At 31.1% G+C, this 18519-nt stretch overlaps 1 protein-coding gene across 2 annotated transcripts; it reads left to right on the top strand.

Annotated features, from left to right (window-relative positions):
• Window positions 1-50: 50 nt before the first annotated feature.
• LOC134688464 (dehydrogenase/reductase SDR family member 6-like) lies at window positions 51-10356 on the top strand. 2 transcript variants are annotated; one of them, XM_063549197.1, is made up of 10 exons: window positions 51-182; window positions 3197-3271; window positions 3438-3519; window positions 4281-4377; window positions 5715-5823; window positions 6382-6442; window positions 6837-6950; window positions 7354-7412; window positions 8761-8853; window positions 9872-10354. In XM_063549197.1, exons 2-10 carry the CDS (start codon window positions 3197-3199, stop codon window positions 9923-9925), a joined length of 744 nt encoding a protein of 247 aa, XP_063405267.1. In that variant the 5' UTR covers window positions 51-182; the 3' UTR covers window positions 9926-10354. The 2 variants fall into 2 exon arrangements, with proteins under 2 accessions (XP_063405267.1, XP_063405268.1); XM_063549198.1 differs by lacking the exon at window positions 51-182 and adding an exon at window positions 456-507 and having other exon boundaries at window positions 9872-10356.
• The last annotated feature ends 8163 nt before the right edge of the window (window positions 10357-18519 follow it).

The following is an 18519-nucleotide window of genomic DNA, read 5'->3' as shown; positions in this document are numbered from 1 at the left end:
AAATATGTGATTCTTTATGAATATGAATCTATATCAGTCTGGAAACAAATTATATCTAAAGAATAGGAAGAGCAGTAAAATTAAAATCATCCTTTTCATCACATCGTATTTAAGGGGGCGTGTCTACTTTCGTTTTGAATAGTTAGTACTACAGTACCTTCGATCAAAGTGTAGCCGACAAAGTAAGTTCATATATAGTTCATTCCTAAATGACAACATTTTAACTTTATTTCCACCAAACCGTGATACCTAATTAACATTAACTAACACCCTAACACTTCATGAAATCAAACATTGATGTGACTTACATGCACGTCCTATTTGTTAAACTTTACATTGATCTCACGCTTTATCCGTTAGATGCTTTTCAAATATTTTTTTCATCTATGAAGGTTATATAATAGGGATCAAATATAAAAGAAAATGAATAAGCTTACAAAATCTGCTAGGCACCTATTAATGTTGTGATGTGACTGCCACTATGGTTTCAGAAATTAAAGGCTGAAGGTTGGTACCTGTTTAAACGTTTAAACCCGCTGTATGTGTTCACAGTGTCAAAAGTCAGAAACATGATGTCCAATGCTTGTCGTTTGCTGATGTGGTTCATAAGTCTTTTTCGTTTTTTTTTTGTATAGACTATACTGTTGGAATTCCCGTTTGAATAGTTTTACACTTGTCATTTTGGGGGCATTTATAGCTTGCTGTTCGGTGTGAGTCAAGGCCAATGTTGCCATGACGCATTACACCTTGTATGGTACTTCTAAGTTTTAATTTAGAAATAAGGAAATGAACGTGCTACGATGACAAATATCCACTATAGGGACAAACAGACCACGTCCACTTGTATGTTTGTCTATCTGATGAGTTAAGCCTTTTCAACGTATTTTTATAGTTCGTTCTTATGTTGTACTATTATACCACTGTCCCAGGTTAGGGGAGGGTTGGGATCCCGCTAACATGTTTAACCCCGCCACATTATTTATGTATGTGCCTGTCCCCAGTGAGGAGCCTGTAATTCAGTGGTTGTCGATTTTTTTTACGTAAATAAGGCCGTTTGAATTGTTTTACATCGTCTTATCAGGGCCTTTTATAGCTGACTATGCGGTATGGGCTTTGCTCATTGTTGAAGGCCGTACGGTGTAAATGTCTGTGTCATTTTGGTCTTTTCTGGATAGTTGTCTCATTGGCAATCATACCACATCTTCTTTTTTGTCTTCAGCTTGCTACATGTATATATTATTTTGTATTACAACCTTAAAAGTCCAACCAGGTACCCATTTAACATAAACTAAAAAAAGTAATTTATATTTGAGAGGTAAAATTATAACCGTTTTTGTTTGTTTGTTTGGGTTTTTTTGTTTTTTTTTTTTGTGGGGGGGGGGCAAAATTAATATGGTCCATGATATCATGAGTCCGTGCCTGATAACTTACTTCGTTTTAGTATAAGCTTTAGACAACCAGATATAGGTCAAACCGTATTAAACAGACACCGAAACAGTTCAATATACACGTTACATAATAATATTACAATGTACACTGATTGTGGGCCATGATTATATAAAACAAGTTTAGTGGATAATGATATCACATAATAGGGTTGCCAGTCACATTTATTCAATTGGATAAAAGTATTAACATTCTAAAGTTATTTATTCTTTTTTTTAAAGTTCCACCGATGTTAGGTACTGTTATATATATATGTATTATATATAACATTAAAGATTGCCTAACAATGTAATTTTAACACACTATTTTAGTATGTGAATATAAGAATGTTTAAAATATTTACAAACTGATGAAAATAAACGCAATATGTCTTTATTATATAACTTTAGTATATATATATACTAGCAGTGAAAGTACTACGGAATGGTGTGACAGCAGTGAAAGTACATTTGTACTAGTAAAAGTGATGAATTGAAACCGTTATTATATTTCAATAATTTTCTTATATATATATATATATAGTATATATAAAATTGAGAAAGGAAATGGTAAATATGTCAAAGCGACAACCACCCGACCATAGAGCAAACAACAGCCGAAGGTCTTCAATGTAGCGAGAATTCCCGCACCCGTAGGTGTCCTTCAGCTGGCCCCTAAAATATGCATAATAGTACAGTGATAATGGACGTCATACTAAACTCTGAATTATACACAAGAAACTAAAATTTGAAATCATACAAGACTAACAAAGGCCAGAGGCTCCTGACTTGGGACAGGCGCAAAATTGCGGCGGGGTTAAACATGTTTATGAGATCTCAACCCTCCCCCTATACCTCTAGCCAATGTAGAAAAGTAAAAGAATAACAATACGCACATTAAAATTCAGTTCAAGAGAAGTCCGAGTCCGATGTCAAAAGATGTAACAAAAGAAAATAAATAAAATGACAATAATACATAAATAACAACAGACTACTAGCAGTTAACTGACATGCCAGCTCCAGACCTCAATTAAATGTACATATTTATATATATTTCGAATAAATTAAAAACCGACCGTGCAAGGGCTGTATAGACAGTCAAGGTCGTTAAAAACTTCCATTTGTTGGAAAATTAAAGCAGCTTAAATATAGTAATAGGAAAAGTATAGTTTTCATGAAATGATTTCCATGTCACACCATTCCGTTGGAGACTTACAACGAACATCAAGTGTTGTGTCTTAAGTAACGGTTCATGATGAATGATCGAAACTATTTTTGATCTTTCTGCACGTCCACCCCGAGACCACGTTAAAACAGTGCATACAAGCAAACTCTTTATTTTTTGTTGCCAACATAAAAATGTAGTTATGAGAATTGAGTCCTATTCCTATTATAAAGGGTTGTATAAGCCTTGAACTTAACCACATTTGAATTAGGCTCATTGCAGCCGTGCTTCATGCGAAATATGTTGAGGTCAACAATTTTATACCCAATTAAAATCAAATTTGAAACATCCAATTCTTAATTATTATCTCCCCCCCCCCCCCCACCCCCCTTCTGATGTCATTTTATAAGTCTTAAGGTCATTAAATTGCAATAAATCAGGCAAAATATCCGCCAAGCTACACGTGTCGGGTGTTTACGTCATGTACATTTCTGCAATATCATTATAAAAACTAAAAATCCATTACTGCGACAGAGACCTTTTATTGGAATTATTTTAAAAGCACTGAAATTTTATATTATAATCGCAAGAATTACTGTACTTTCAGATGCCTGGAAAAATGGAAGGTAAAGTTTGCGTCTGTACCGCATCAGCTCAAGGTATAGGAAAGGCTGTAGCATTGGTAGGTATATGTAAGAATGTATAATGAAATATTAAAAGTAACACTCAAAGAAATAGCAAACTTATTGCATTGGGTATATTTTGTATGTTAGATAATATAACTGAGACACAACATATACAAAATCAGTAATTTCATTGATTTGACTATAATTGTATATCTTTTTCAGGCATTTGCAAGAGAAGGAGCACAGGTGATAGCTACAGACATCAATGAAGAAAAACTAAAAGAACTAGCAGCCGAATCGTCCAGTACGTAAAACTTTCCATCAGCATCTCTTTTTTCTTGTAAAGTATCTTTTAAAGTATGATGTTTAGTACTTAGAGTAAACAGTGAGGAATAATCGTAGGTATTAAGTTTGAACAAACTGAAACCAAATATGATTAGATGTTGCTGTCACGGACTCGTTATGAAATGGACTTATCACCCCAAAAACACAACATGACTAAAAGACATATAAAAATAAGGCAAAAACAAAAACAGATGAGGAGGCGTAAAACATAAATGCCGATCTGCCCAAGAATAAGGCAGTGGTGAAAACATTCAAAAAAATTCCACATAAGTTACATTAATTTAAGTTCAAAATGTTTAATAATGCACAAATATAACTTTCGTTTCCTTTTTCTCTTCCGGCATTTCAAGATCTATTTTTGTTGAAATGCAATAGAAAGATCAAAATGTTATCAATTGTTTAATCAAACTTGTGTCAATACAGATCTTTTGCTTTCCAAAAGAATCAAAATAACTTGGTATTCTTTCAAAATTACTCTTTAAATAAGAAATGATCATACTGTTATACTCACATAAGCTGAAGTAACCACAGCATTTAGTAGGCTTTGTACTGAAACTAGTAGGGAGCTAAAATCCTTTTTATTACTTATCTTTCAGACTAATAGAAAGATAAATAAAAAAGAAAAAAAGGTTATTACTTTTCTATTATTTAAACGGTAGAACTGTAGAAATGATAAGTACAGCTCATTATAATTTTTGTTTTTATTTAATCCTCTTGTAGATATATCAGTACAAGTTTTAGATGTAACAAAATCTGATGCGGTGAAGGCGTTTGCTGAGAAGATAGATAAAGTTGATGTATTATTTAACTGTGCTGGGTATGCGTTTCGGTCGACAATAATTGTCATAGTGGCGTCTGTATATATACATAGATTCTTAAAATACTATTAGCGCATGCACACTATTTTTGTTGTTATTTGGTTTAATTGTTTTAGGTTGCATTTCTGTAAATATAGACCTTGAAATCCCCCATGGGAAACTCCCTTTGCAGCTAAAACTTTGCCACTTTTACTATGCAGTTTTGTAAAAAAAATTATATCCTAGAATTGAGAGTCAATTTGCACTACTATTTTTTCAAAGGTCAAAACATAGGGCTGCGGTCATGTTTTCAACATTTGTTTGCCCCGGAATTGTTAGAGTTCAAACTTATTTTAAAAATCTGTACTACCCCTTCTTTTACTTTGTTCCTACTGCAGAATTCAATTTTTACCGCAACGATATATTTCTCTACCGGTAATTTTTCAAGTTATGTCTCTATTAGATAAAACATAGAGATAATATCAGGAACCAGGACGTCAGCAAACCAGGATATCTATGAATATTATATATCTCACCCCTATGCACCGAACATAATTATATGGATTTATATGGTCAGCTGTACACCGTACACAACGCTTCTTTAGGGGTCAAATATAGAAAAAAAACATATGTATGAAAAATTTCAATGCAAATTATTGAAACCGCTATACTTATTACACACACACTTTGACCTTCTATCAGAAAAAGAGTAGCAATGAATATAGAATTATATCGGTTGACACGAGGGCCAACTTCTTTTACAAGTATTTGCACATGATTTTAGGAATTCCTCTTGTAATGTTTTGAGAAAATAATGAGACATCTCTAATCATCAACCTACTACCAAATCATTTCCCAAAACAGCAGTTATGTTTAGATGGAGTACAGATTGATATTATGTGAACAAAACATAGATTTTTCGTTACTGTGTATGATCAAAATCGCTCATGCCCGCTTGGTTAGTACCTATATCCGCTGTACGATGATAAACGGTGAAAGAGATGCGTGGTTTAAGATACAGTTGTATTTACAAAGTTCTTTACACTTTGTCACAAATAAACCATTATAGGTCAAAGTACGGTCTTCAAAACGGAGCCATGGAACAGCAAACAATGAATCGTGTAAACCATTCAAACGGACCAACGGTCTAATCTATTAAAAAAAAAAAGCAAGAAACAAATATATTTTTTTTTGCATATTAAGCATAAATGTGATAATAGTGACGAGAAAACGAAAATTGAACAATTCGAAAATGCAACATTCATGCAATGTAGTGCAAACGACTTTTGTTATCATTTGTATAATCCTCAACGATTGTTTTTATATAATTTGTCTAAGTATATTAATAAAATTTCAGGTTTGTACATAATGGATCTATACTAGAAACCTCAGAAGAGCAATATGATTTTTCATTTGATCTTAATGTAAAAAGCGTATACAGAATGTGTACACAATTTATACCAAAGGTAAACCCAAATATAAACATATGAATTGTAAAGAAGTAAATCCTTGTATACTATGAACTGCAAAAATATATAATGACATCCTTAACTACAACTAAATGTTGGATAGTTTTTATTGATGATTTGAAATTTTGAGATTGCGTTTTTTAAATGTAAACCATATATATATCGTTTATATGTATACCCAGTAGCTGCTAAGAAAAGGGTCGAAAACTGCTAACGAAAAACAATGTTATCAAAGTTTAAACGGTCATAAGTGCTTTTGTGAAAAAAGTTTGTATTTGCCATTATTGGCTAAATGAATACCGTAAACTGTAAGATGTGTATTTTTGTTATTCACAAGACAATAGTCTAGTAGGTTTTAATTCTTATTCAGAACTATATTTCTGTTTAAAGAAATAATTCATAGCGTCAATTTGAAATTCGGGGAAATGTTATACAGCATTTTAAACATGAACGATAACTCCCGACTTATGGTGTTTATAGCATTGATAAGGCCATATAGTATCGGACGACGATCCCAATTGATAGATTTATAATATAGAAATACACTATTTTTAGATGAGAAGTGCCAAGAAAGGCAGTATAGTCAGTATTTCCTCTGTTGCCTCTAGTATCAAAGGTCAGTTTACTTCTTTTATGTTTATAAAGCACTTTTAAATTTGATACTTGAATAAATTGTATATGTTGCGTGGTGAATTCTGTATAGATTATCTCTTCATCTGGTCGCAATTCCATCAGACACCACACTTATATCTGCAGATACAAGAACCTAAAGAAATATTAACTTCAGGGCATATATACATCTGAAGATACGCACAGACACTCATTTTGTCCGTTTACAATACAGCAATTGAACACATTACCCGTTTAATAGTTTGGTCTATCAGCAGATAGCTTTATAGATCTGATATACATCTGATATCCATCGAATTTTATATTTTTTTAATTATTCAAGTTTGCTCTCTTTTGTGAATTCTTTTTCAAATTGTTTTGTGTTTTGATTATTTGTACAGGTGCTCCTAACAGATGTATATATGGTGCTACAAAGGCAGCTATCATAGGAATGTCGAAAGCAATGGCTTCAGACTTTATCAAAGATGGTATAAGAGTAAACTGTGTATGTCCAGGTAAAACAAATAACTGATTTAAAACACCTTTAGGAATTCTCTTTTTTTGTTAATAGTTCTTAGTCAGCAAAGTAGTCTGCATTTCAGTATTTACATGATGAATAATAGAAATGGTTATGATTATAAAATAATTGTTTTCGAAATACAAATATTTGTTTATATCAGGAATAAATCACCTAAGCTTTGTTTGGCAAACCCTTTACGAATTCGATTTAACTTAATTTTTTTACTTGTTTGAATCGAGCGCCACTGATCAGCCTTTTGAAGACGAAACGCATGTCTTTTGTACAAAATTTTACACTTGGTATCTTTGAATAGATTAATTATGCTGCACAAATTGTAAGAATTATTACAAAACACGTCAGTGTATGGCAATAAAAGAAATATTTTGCTTTTTTTGTAGGTACCATCTTTACTCCATCATTAGATTCTAGAATAAGAGATCTTCCAGATTATGACGAGGTAAATAGAATATAACAATAGTTTCAGTTTGATGAAAAAAGTTGAACCTATATTTAACTTTTGAATACAGAAAACAAGTGAATTTAGTTTAAAATCATTTTATGGTAGCGAATAATTGATGGCATATAAGACTATTGTAGATTCATTTTATTTGGAGGTTTCCAATTTTCGTAGAAATTTAAAAAGTTCAACGAATTACATATTTGCTCTAAGATTGTTGGCAAAACCAAAAAATCGAATATTCACATACCCACGAAAACTCAAATATCCACATACCCACGTAATCTCAAATATCTACGTAGCCACGGAAACACAAATATCCACATAGCCACGGAAACTCAAATATCCACATACCCACGAAAACAAAAGTTTTTCTCAATCAACGAAAGTTTGTACCTTCGAAAATAAAAGAATCCACAGTGTGTGGACTATTGCTATTGTTGTATTCACTGTGTGCGGCCGGTCAACGCTTTTAAAACCCTACGAAGTTACAAAAAAAAGCATTAAATACTTATTATTACATTTTTTTAGCTAGGATCGCGTACACAACGATTAACATTAAGTTTTTATTTAATTTACCTGTGCACTTTATTATGGAACCTCGTGTCATCATGAATGATACGTTTTATTGTGTAATGCAATTGCTGACGGAATAACACGTGATGTGCAGTTAGCTGATCAGAATAACGTATTATAATATTGAAACATACATCTAATGTAATTATTCGAAAATATGATAATTTATTCTGGCAAAACTTCGTATGGTATATTTAAATAAATGTTTTACGTTGTATCATAAAACGTCATATTTCTGGTGGAAATATAACTGTGCTTACGAATTGAATGCTTGTAACTTCATAGTGGTGTAAAAGCGTTGACCGAAGTACTTTTTGTATGAAGCGCGGTTCATTCTAAAAATGTGCGCACGGTCAACGCTTTTACAACCCTATGTAATACAAAAAGAAGCATTCAATACTTATAATTACATCTTTTAGCTATGATAATGAAAACACGAATTTTATAATTTTCTTATTTAATTCAAATGTTCACTTTATTGTGGTACCAAGTGTTATCATGAATGGTAACTTTTATTGAGTAATGCAATTGCTTAAGGAAAAACACGTAATGTGCAGTTAGCCAATCAGAATAAAGTATTATCATGAAACTTACATCTAATGTAAATATTGAAAGTTATGGTGTTTGGGTATCCATCAACTACAGTTTTTGTAGTTATACAATAAAACCCGTGACATAATCAGTTTTGAGCACTGGCACTCGAAATCTATATCTCCTTTAGCATAATTAGGCCGAAGTATATAACATAATATCGATATAATACACTTTTTAGGCTATAAAAGGATTCATGGCAAGACAGCCTATTGGCCGATTTGGAACTGCAGAGGAGGTTGCTAATATGGTGTTATTTTTAGCATCAGATGAGGTATTACACATACGTTATGCAATCATATATATTTATATTTGTGACAAAATCAAATGCTCAAACACATCAACGATGTCAAGCACATTAAAAGAAATGACATATAAGCCTGCTAAGAATTGTATGTCACTGCACGCCTTTAGCAATTAGTAAAGCCTTTACCACAAGGACCCGAAATGACAGATGGATCATAACCAACGGCCAGCTTTATGTACAATACCAATATATTTGGTAATGAGAAAGCTATAATTCCATTATAGTACAGGACTTATTTGAGACTGTAGTTCCTCCTTAAGTATAAAATAGGCAGTCGTTGCCACAAGATATTAACGATGACTAGGTAGAGAATTGTTTCTTACAACTAAGATGATGAACCAAAGGTTATTACTGATAGGAATGAGGTTATCTCTTCAAACGTTTTGCGGGAATCAATTTGATTTGTTGGAATTGGATATCTTTGTCAATCATCAATGACCATTATATATTTTATTACTTGTCGAAACCACAATTCTATTATCTTTTCACAATTCATTATCAACCGCGGAAACTTGTCACTGCATTTTTTCTGGCCATGTGCAACATTACATTTAATATTAGAATAAGAATAAACAGTACTTTACCGATGTTCAAAATTTATGAATCCATGTGGAAAAAAGTAACAAACACATTTCCCATCAGTACTAGTTTAATTAGAGCAAATTAGTTCATTTCTATATGATTTCCTGGAAAGAGATGTAAACATTTTAAAGGTATCACACATAATTAGATACAGGAACCCGAGGAATCCTACGTACCGTGATTGTCATTTCTGCATTATAGTCTTCCCGATGACTAGTTGTCTTTTGTTTATTTTGTCTGCTTCCGTTGTAGATTGAATTATAGATGTATAGATTTGAAAATGACTAGATTATGCCTCTTTTAAATTATTTTTTTATCATGATCTCCTCCATTATCTCGTTGTTGAATATTTGAATAATTTACATTTTATGAAATTTTGACATTATGCTTCTTTCCAATTTAGGCTTCCTATGTAACTGGCCAAGAATTTGTTGTTGATGGTGGATGGAGTATGTAATAGAAGGTGTTGTGATTGATCAAAGAAAGTCCTTAAATACGATAAAAGAATGTGATAACAAAATAATCAGTACAAATTATATTTTACTTTTATTTTTTTTAAAAGGGAACCAAATTGCCTCGACTAACACATAGTTTACGTTTTTTGAAGGTTATAATTGTAATGCGTGTTGATACGATAACATTTGTGACACAAGATATTTTGTTCTTTCGAAAAGATGAGAATTTCCAGGTAACTGATAAATCAATTTTTTTTATTTTTGCATGAAACATATATTCCTCAATGTATTATTATATGTTTCATGTCAGTCCTTGATAATTCACATGTTTTGAAAAATTGCCTATATTTAAATGTTAACTAAACTTTTTTTAAATTCTTCTTCAAGAATTTTGGATATGGTTTCTTCGGTGTTTGGTATTTTTGTCATTTTAATTTTGTTAGTTTTCATCATTATTTTATCTTGAGATCTAGAGATAAAGAATACAACATATACAGTTAAGTCGGCCTCATATCTTGACATACATTTAGAAATTGACATTGAGGGTCGGTTGAAAACAAAACTTTACCACAAAATAATTGATTTCAGCTTTCCAATTGTGAACTTTCCATTTCTAAGTAGCAACATCCAGTATCACTTGCATACGGGGTATATATCTTCCAATTGATACGATATTCCTGTGCTTGCATTTCCTATCATGATTTTCATGATAGAGGGTCGCTGCTCACAAGGAAGCTATTAAACCAAGAGTTCCAAATAGTGAAGTTGGCTTCAGTTTTCCGGACGCCATCACGAGTTGGTTGATCGGTATGAAATTTCTGTTTCGCAGATAAAATCGGATTTGTTCCTTATGCCGTAACTACGATCCTTTCCCTTTTCACGAACGTGATTTACCGAATTCAACTATTTACCGGGTTTGTAATTACATGATCAACACGACTTTTGTCACATGTTGAGCAGGATAAGCTTACCCTACCGGAGCACCTGAGATCACATTTGAAGTACTAGTAATAGTTGCAATTTTATTAGATGAGCTGTTGATATGTAATAAGAAAATAATGTTGCAACTGTTCACAAATTAAAATAATGTGGAGAATACTGTTATTTCACAACAGTATTTCTAATGATCTTCAGCTAAATCAAACATCTTGATGGAATACTCTTGGTTTATGAAAATACCTTGTAACTTATATGATAATGATGAAAGGCACCAGCTTCCAAATTGTGGAAATGTGGTTAATTTTGATTACTCAAAACATTTTATAATGACAGTTTTATCTTAACCTCAAAAAAGGTAAAGTATTATAAATGTGAATATTCTTTTATTAATTTGAAAGTTGAAAAGACATGAAACTATGTAATAAATCAGTTATATTGAGTGCTATAAACCTGTCTGAATATGATTTAAGAAATATAATTAAACATGACAATATACCGGTATGATACTATCGTCTTCGCAATTAAAAAAAGATGTGGGAGTCTTATTCAAACGAACATGAACTCTTATTTTATTTTTAGCACATTATACATGTTATATAATTGTACTAGGTAAAATTTAAATGAGGTCATTCTTCATAGCAATCATCAACAATTTATTATTTTTAATAGACAGAGGGTGAATATTTATAACTCTATCCTTTTATATTGACATTCCAAATAAATGCTAGTAAAGAAGGTCGTTTGTTTAATTCATAACTAGGCTAAATAATAGGCTTAACAAATTGATATGATATGCATAGTGGCGAAACAATGTGATAAAAACTTAAGAATAACGTATATATGGTTAAGGAAGCTGGCTTGTCATGTTTTGTATGTTTTGTTAGATTTTCGGAATCCTCTGGTTTTATCTATTTAAATACCTTGACAAAATTTGCCCGGTGACCCCCATTTTTCTTTTTATAAATCTTTTACATGTATAATGATAAGCCATCTGTAAAAATCTTTTAAAATATAAATTAATTTTTAATGTTGTTTTAGAACTTAAACTTGTCAATGATAAAGCTATGAAAAGTCAAAAGAGAATAGTTTCCCGCCAAAATTCAATTGCTAATATCTCGAAAACAAGCACGGTGACCTATAATTTTTGTTGCTCTTTGGATTCCTTTATTTATCCTCTATCTATATAAACTAGTGTTTTGAAACGTTAATTCCTTTGAAACTGAGAAGCGAACTCCCTTTAAACTATATAAACTTTTCTGCAGATTTTTCATGTATGAGCAAACAAGGAAAATTCCTACTTTGCGTGTCAATCTTGTTAAAAATCATCAAATTTCTTTGTATCATTATTTTGAATAAACATGTCATATGTTAATTGGATGCCAAGGAAAGCCTTGTACTAAGTCAGGAATAAGAATGTTGTTTTACATTCGTAAGATATGTATTAGCTTCTGATTTTATAAAAGAGGGGTGAAAGATACTAGAGGGACAGTCAATCTCATTTATAAAGGACTTGCCATTTTTATTTTTCAGTTCTTGTTTGGGATTATTTTTTTTGCTTACTGTTGTGTTTTACAAAGAAGATAATGAAAACAGATTAATTGTAAAAATAGAAAAGTATTGAAAAAACATTTTAAAGAAGAATCTGTTTGAATTATTCATTTGATGAATTCGTCTGTGATAGAGATGATTAGATTAATGCCATGTGATACGACACTTTTTGGAATTCCATCAAAAGACGTCTAACGTAAAGATAACGTACAAAATTAACACCATATGATACCCGAAGTTCTTGAAAAATAGATGAAAAACATATAATTATGCATGACCGTTGACGATTGTTTGAACTGATCTAATTGAAACGATAAAATCATCAAAAGTACGATATGACTTTATAATTTAAGGTCTGTCATGTGCTTTCGACTATTATCATTGGTTGATATTTCTTGATAAATGCATACTCAAATTGCATAAGGTATAGAAGGGCTTTTTTTTTAACCTTGCGCACCGTCAATTAGAGAACTTTTTTAACCTGAAGTTAAGATACTGAATTCAGTCATTTAAAAAAATTCAATGTGTATACATGTACCTATGTTTCTGCATATAGGTATTCAAGTGGTGATATATAGTTGGACGTTTTTGCAAATTCTATTATCGTTTTCGATTTGATGATCTCAAACTTGTGTGAAAGCATATTTATAGCAATAAGGTTTAATTCAGACAACTGTCCATAAGAGACCAAAATGACACAGACATTAACAACTATAGGGCAACTATAATGAACATGCTTTTGTTTTGTTGAATAATTATATGATCGCTGAGCAATTTTAGAAATAAAAATTCATGTATGATCGTTCATTATACATCATTGATATTCAGACAATCCACATGAAGTCAGTGTTTGATAATAAAACTATTCATTTCAGGCTCAGGCATTGAAGCCTTTTCACGATTACCTTACATCATAGGTGCACTCGATGCAAAGATTGCAATATATGTGTAAAGATATGGTGTAACACAAATGAAAAACGATAATTTACAATACCCATCATGTTTGTATATCTAAGTTATCTGTAGACATACAAAATCAATAGTGTTTAAAAACCAAGTCTAGTGTCATAAATTTCATATTGTTTGCTTAGCATATGTTTATCTTAATGTACCGGGTTTCCCCAAGGTTACTCTCTCCTTATCGACACTTTTGGTATGTAAGAAAATTGATTTTGTTGTCATTTATTTTTATCATGAAAAATGTAAAATCACAAAAATACTGAACTCAGAGGAAAATCAATTTGGAAAGTCCATAATCACATGGCAAAATCAAAAAACAAAACGCATCAAAAACGAATGGACAAGAACTGTCTGTATGCAGAAAACAAAAAAAGATTAGGTTTGTTCCGAATGGATTTCTACATACTCTACGATAAATTGATACTACGATTACATAACTAACCCTAAGTTGTTTTATGCCAATCATGTCAGGTATCCCACTGCAGTGGAATAACATGCGGTTACATAATATAACAATATCAATATTTCGAAGAAACAGGACGAACAGTTAAAAATACAAAATAAAACAACTTAGTTAGATCCATTTCATTTATGACTTAGCCACTTATATTTTATCTCAAGCTTTAACTTCGCCTAATTACTGGTACTATGAATTTGATTTTATTTGAAATAATACGTATCATTGAAAACTAGATATTCAAAAAGATGTGCGTATTTGTTGAAACTATTTAGTCTAAAAGTAGAAAAATCAACTGATGTGTATGGTGTATTTTCAATAATTGTGAGAGTAAACGACCACATCTATGATATTTTGAGTCCAAAAAGCGTTTACTTATTCGATGATACAATGAAAGCCTTACTATTGAAATTGTCTTAGAATAAACTTGTGAATACAGTGAAGAAATATTTATAAAACATACATTATATGACGCTTATAATTATTATCAATCAAGTTGTAAAAAATATCAACAACGCTCATATATGCACTGAAAATATTTGGGTTAGTTATATAATAGGGACCATAGGCAAACTGAAGAAAGCAGGTTAAATTAAACATAAGTTTTTTGTTTGACTTTGTTATCGTCTGTTTATTTTTTTTTACTCTGAATCACATGGAAGTTTAATTGGTTGATGTTGTCTATTTTATCGACAAGTTAAGTTGAGGGTTCTTGTAATATTTTTGATGTATAATAATAACTAGATAAACCAAAACATGAAATACGACATTTCTAATTGAATTTTCGAAAGGAAAAGACATTCGTACAGTCGTTACAATAATTTAAAACAAACAAGGATGAACAAATTAGGACAATATATTTCTTATGTCTCATACAGTTAAAAAAAACTACAAATCACGGTAAAAAGAAAATGTAAGGGAATCACATGAACTCTATAAACATCGTGCATCGACAGTTTAATCGACTCCTGCTATGACTAAATCACCCGCCTTGTTAAATCACTCTCAATCTAAATGTTACAAGTTGATACCTGATATGGCATAGACGGTGTATTTTGATCGTAATTCTTAAATTTCATGTCTTTCATTTATTTGAATTCATAGCATAAACTCACCGATATATTTTTCGGCTCTCTCTGCCCAATGGTATTTCTTAATTTTCAGGAATTACGTCTTTTCAAAAATTGTGGATCCACCCCTATAATCGGTATACACAAAATCAAACGACTATATCAATGAATAAACTACAGAGACAAACAATCAAATTTCTAGATAATACACAGGTAACGTATTACAATGAACTGATTTTACTAAGACTGTACAATACTACAGGAAGGTTTAATATTACAGATTGTCGAAATTTTTTGTTTTTAAAGTTATTTTCAACTAGCCGTTGATTCATTGTTAAACTTGACAATATCGATTTTAAATCTTGTCATTTTAGAGGATACTTAGGGTTTATAACGTGCCGTAAAAATACAAAATGAAATGTCATTGTTCATATCAATAAGACCTAGATGTTCAGTGTAAAGTTTGATATTCGTTAAGAAAGTAAAAAAAGGTAAGTAGACTTAAATTAATATTTAACACGTAACAAAAAGCAATTGCTCAATAATTATATCAAAATGAGGTATAAACTCGAAATGCATGACCTAACACTAAGAAACCCGTAATAATTGGAGTTTGATAAAAACAAACATGTCATTTATTACAATATTACACTTAACTCTTCTGAACCGTTTGTCGTAAAAATTGTAAAACGTTTATTTTAGAAGATGTGCGCTTTCATATGTTTTATTAACCCAAATAAAACATCAACCAAGAAATAGACAATACTGATGTCGACCACAAATGTAGGACTTTTTACCTAAATTTAAAAAAAAACAATTCTGTGTTTAACATATTTTAAAGTACATATGAACATTTTCTTAAGGTGGTACCCAACACCTTGACTAAAATTAATTTGGCTCGTTTAATTTTCTTAAAATTTTACAAAGTATTTACTTTGACCCATTGACAAAAATATAAAAATTTCAGAAAATTTGACCCAACCGTTTTATCAGAAAAAATACACTGGTTATATAGCAGTTTGACAAACACTAGTTTTGATCATTGAGAAGCTTAATATTCCCTTAACAACACAACGTAATTAAAACGTTGGCTGATTTCACAGAGTTATCTCCCTGTAGTGTTAGGTACCACCTTAAGTACAAATTGTCGAAAAAAATATTAGCATTTTCTTAATACATATAGGCATTTTATAAAATACAAAATTAACATGTTGAATCTATAAATAAGGTTATTGGATTAAAGTACATTTGTATAACATATTGAAAACTGCTTCATGCTTATAGAAACTACAATGTATCAAAATATTGATGTTTTCTTGAATTTTGCAATGTACACATCATCTTGTTTGTCATCTGAGTCCGGACCACTAATGTTCTCCTGATAGTTCATATTATATCTGTTAGGACAGTGATACTTTCTTCTAAGCGGTCTCGCTGATTTGTCAAGGACTAATTTAACTATTGATTTTTGCCGACGAGTGAGATAAATAAAGACCTTTTATTAAGATATTAGTATTTGTTTCCTACAAGCCAACATTAACAAATTGGCTGAATAGTTTGTAGAGCTCTAATGATGTTTTAAGAAAATTGGGATTCTGAAATGAAAGTTTAAGTCATTAATGCCTAAAATTATGCCATACCGATCAAATATTAGCAATTGCTTTTACTTCGAAGAACTTCCTAGATCTAATGCGTAAGTTGTCTTGTTGATGGTGAGCCTTTCAATATCTACAAGTGGAATGAATGATAGAACCTTGGCTTACATTGTACAATATCCATGTAAAATAAATCTATTTCAAAATGACATTCTTATACTTTTACAAAATAAAAACCTGATAACGTAAAAAGATCAATTACCGTACGAATTGTAAAACAAACATGTTGCTACTGGGTTATGACACCGATATATCTTATCAGGAAGTGAATTTGCGGATCGTACAACCTATCGAGTATCACTTTGACTCTGAGTAGTTTAAATAAGTAGCTAACCCGCGATAATTAATGAGAGCTTGAATAACACGAGCGAAACGTTTCAATTTGAATACTATGTAAACAGATTAAAAAAAAATTATATATATAAAACTAAAAAAATCAAATTACTGGAATTTTCATTATGGAAGCAACAGTTTTTCCTTGAAATTTGTTTTGATAAAGTAGTTTCATAGTAAGTTTCACATCTGTTATTGAATAAATTTCTCTTGACAAGCGAATTGGAAAAGCACAAAAAAGAAGGAAGGTCAAACGACTTTGTTAAAAAGATTTATCCATAACAGGACGTTTTTCTCTTTCTCTTAGAAATATATCATTTAAATTGTATTAAAAATAATGAATACTGTCGTTCGGACCGGACCTTTTTCCTTAAAAATATTAATCTTTGACCTGCAGGAAAGCTTGAATATGTCTGATATATCGTCTCTTTGCAAATTACATCAGGTATATGTCCTTCGGTTTAAAATTTCTCAAATCAACATTATATCAGGTCAGTGTGTCTAGTATTTTTGAATACATTGTTATGTTTCAATGATATTTTATAGAAATTTCACATATCATGTTCAGGACAATAATCATGATAATAATTGATTATCTAAAAACAAAAGAGGGAATCCTCATATCGATTTTGGAGTATCAAAATAGCTCTCGGCGAAGGAAGTACAACAATTTGCCTCCAAAATGTGCAGATTTAATATTGGTGTGCACATATTAGAGTAATAACATGTACATATACATCAGGAGCCGGTAATTCAGTGGTTGTTGTGTTACATATTTGTTTTTCGTTTATTTTGTGTGAATAAATTAGGCCGTTAGTTTTCTTGTTTGAATTGATTTATATTATCATTTCGAGGCCTGTTCTAGCTGACTATGCGTTTTGGGCTATGATCATTGTTGAAGGTCGTATATGTGTTTATTTCTGTGTCATTTTGGTCTCTTGTGAAGAGTTGTCTCAAGGGCAATCATTCCACATCATTATTTTATATTTTGGTGCTTAAATCAAATTTGAGAAAACATAATACAACATTAACCTATTCTGAAAAAGGACTTCACCAGAACCTGATTACGCTACCGAAATACCTGAATTGATGTGGTGCTGTATTTGTTTAGTCTTGGCATCATTTTATTTTGTTTGTTCTTTTTTTTTTCCTTGTTGAAACTATAGGTACATCGCCTATTATCCAGAAAAGCGCTTCTGACGATTCATCTACAAAAAAGAACTTTAAATTTGTTTGTTGTTAGCATTTCGAAAAATAATAAAACAAAATTAATTATCAGAACGTTAAACAACCTTTACAATTGTACACTCTGACAAATTGATGAATCGATGTTGTATTTCTTGCAGATGTATTTACCGCTGAATATGTGTACAGTGCTTACATTGTCTTGTACATGTATGCTTGTGAATATAATTACAGTAACATGTATGTATTTATTGATTTTACGGAAGCTTTCTTAAATTATGATAATTTTAGATACATTACTGGAAATGTCAAATGCAAATTCCAAATATAGTTACAAATACTGCAGTTTAAGGCATATTCTAACATTTGTAAAATAGCTTTATGCCACTGTCAAATAAGAGAAAAATGTACCTAGCTATACAAGTGTATTACTGTACCAAGTCTGGACT

The sequence above is a fragment of the Mytilus trossulus genome, chromosome 10, assembly GCF_036588685.1.
Source record: "Mytilus trossulus isolate FHL-02 chromosome 10, PNRI_Mtr1.1.1.hap1, whole genome shotgun sequence".
Taxonomy (NCBI): domain Eukaryota; kingdom Metazoa; phylum Mollusca; class Bivalvia; order Mytilida; family Mytilidae; genus Mytilus; species Mytilus trossulus.
The sequence above is the reverse complement of the archived record's forward strand: the minus strand, read 5'-3'. Positions and strand labels throughout refer to the sequence as shown.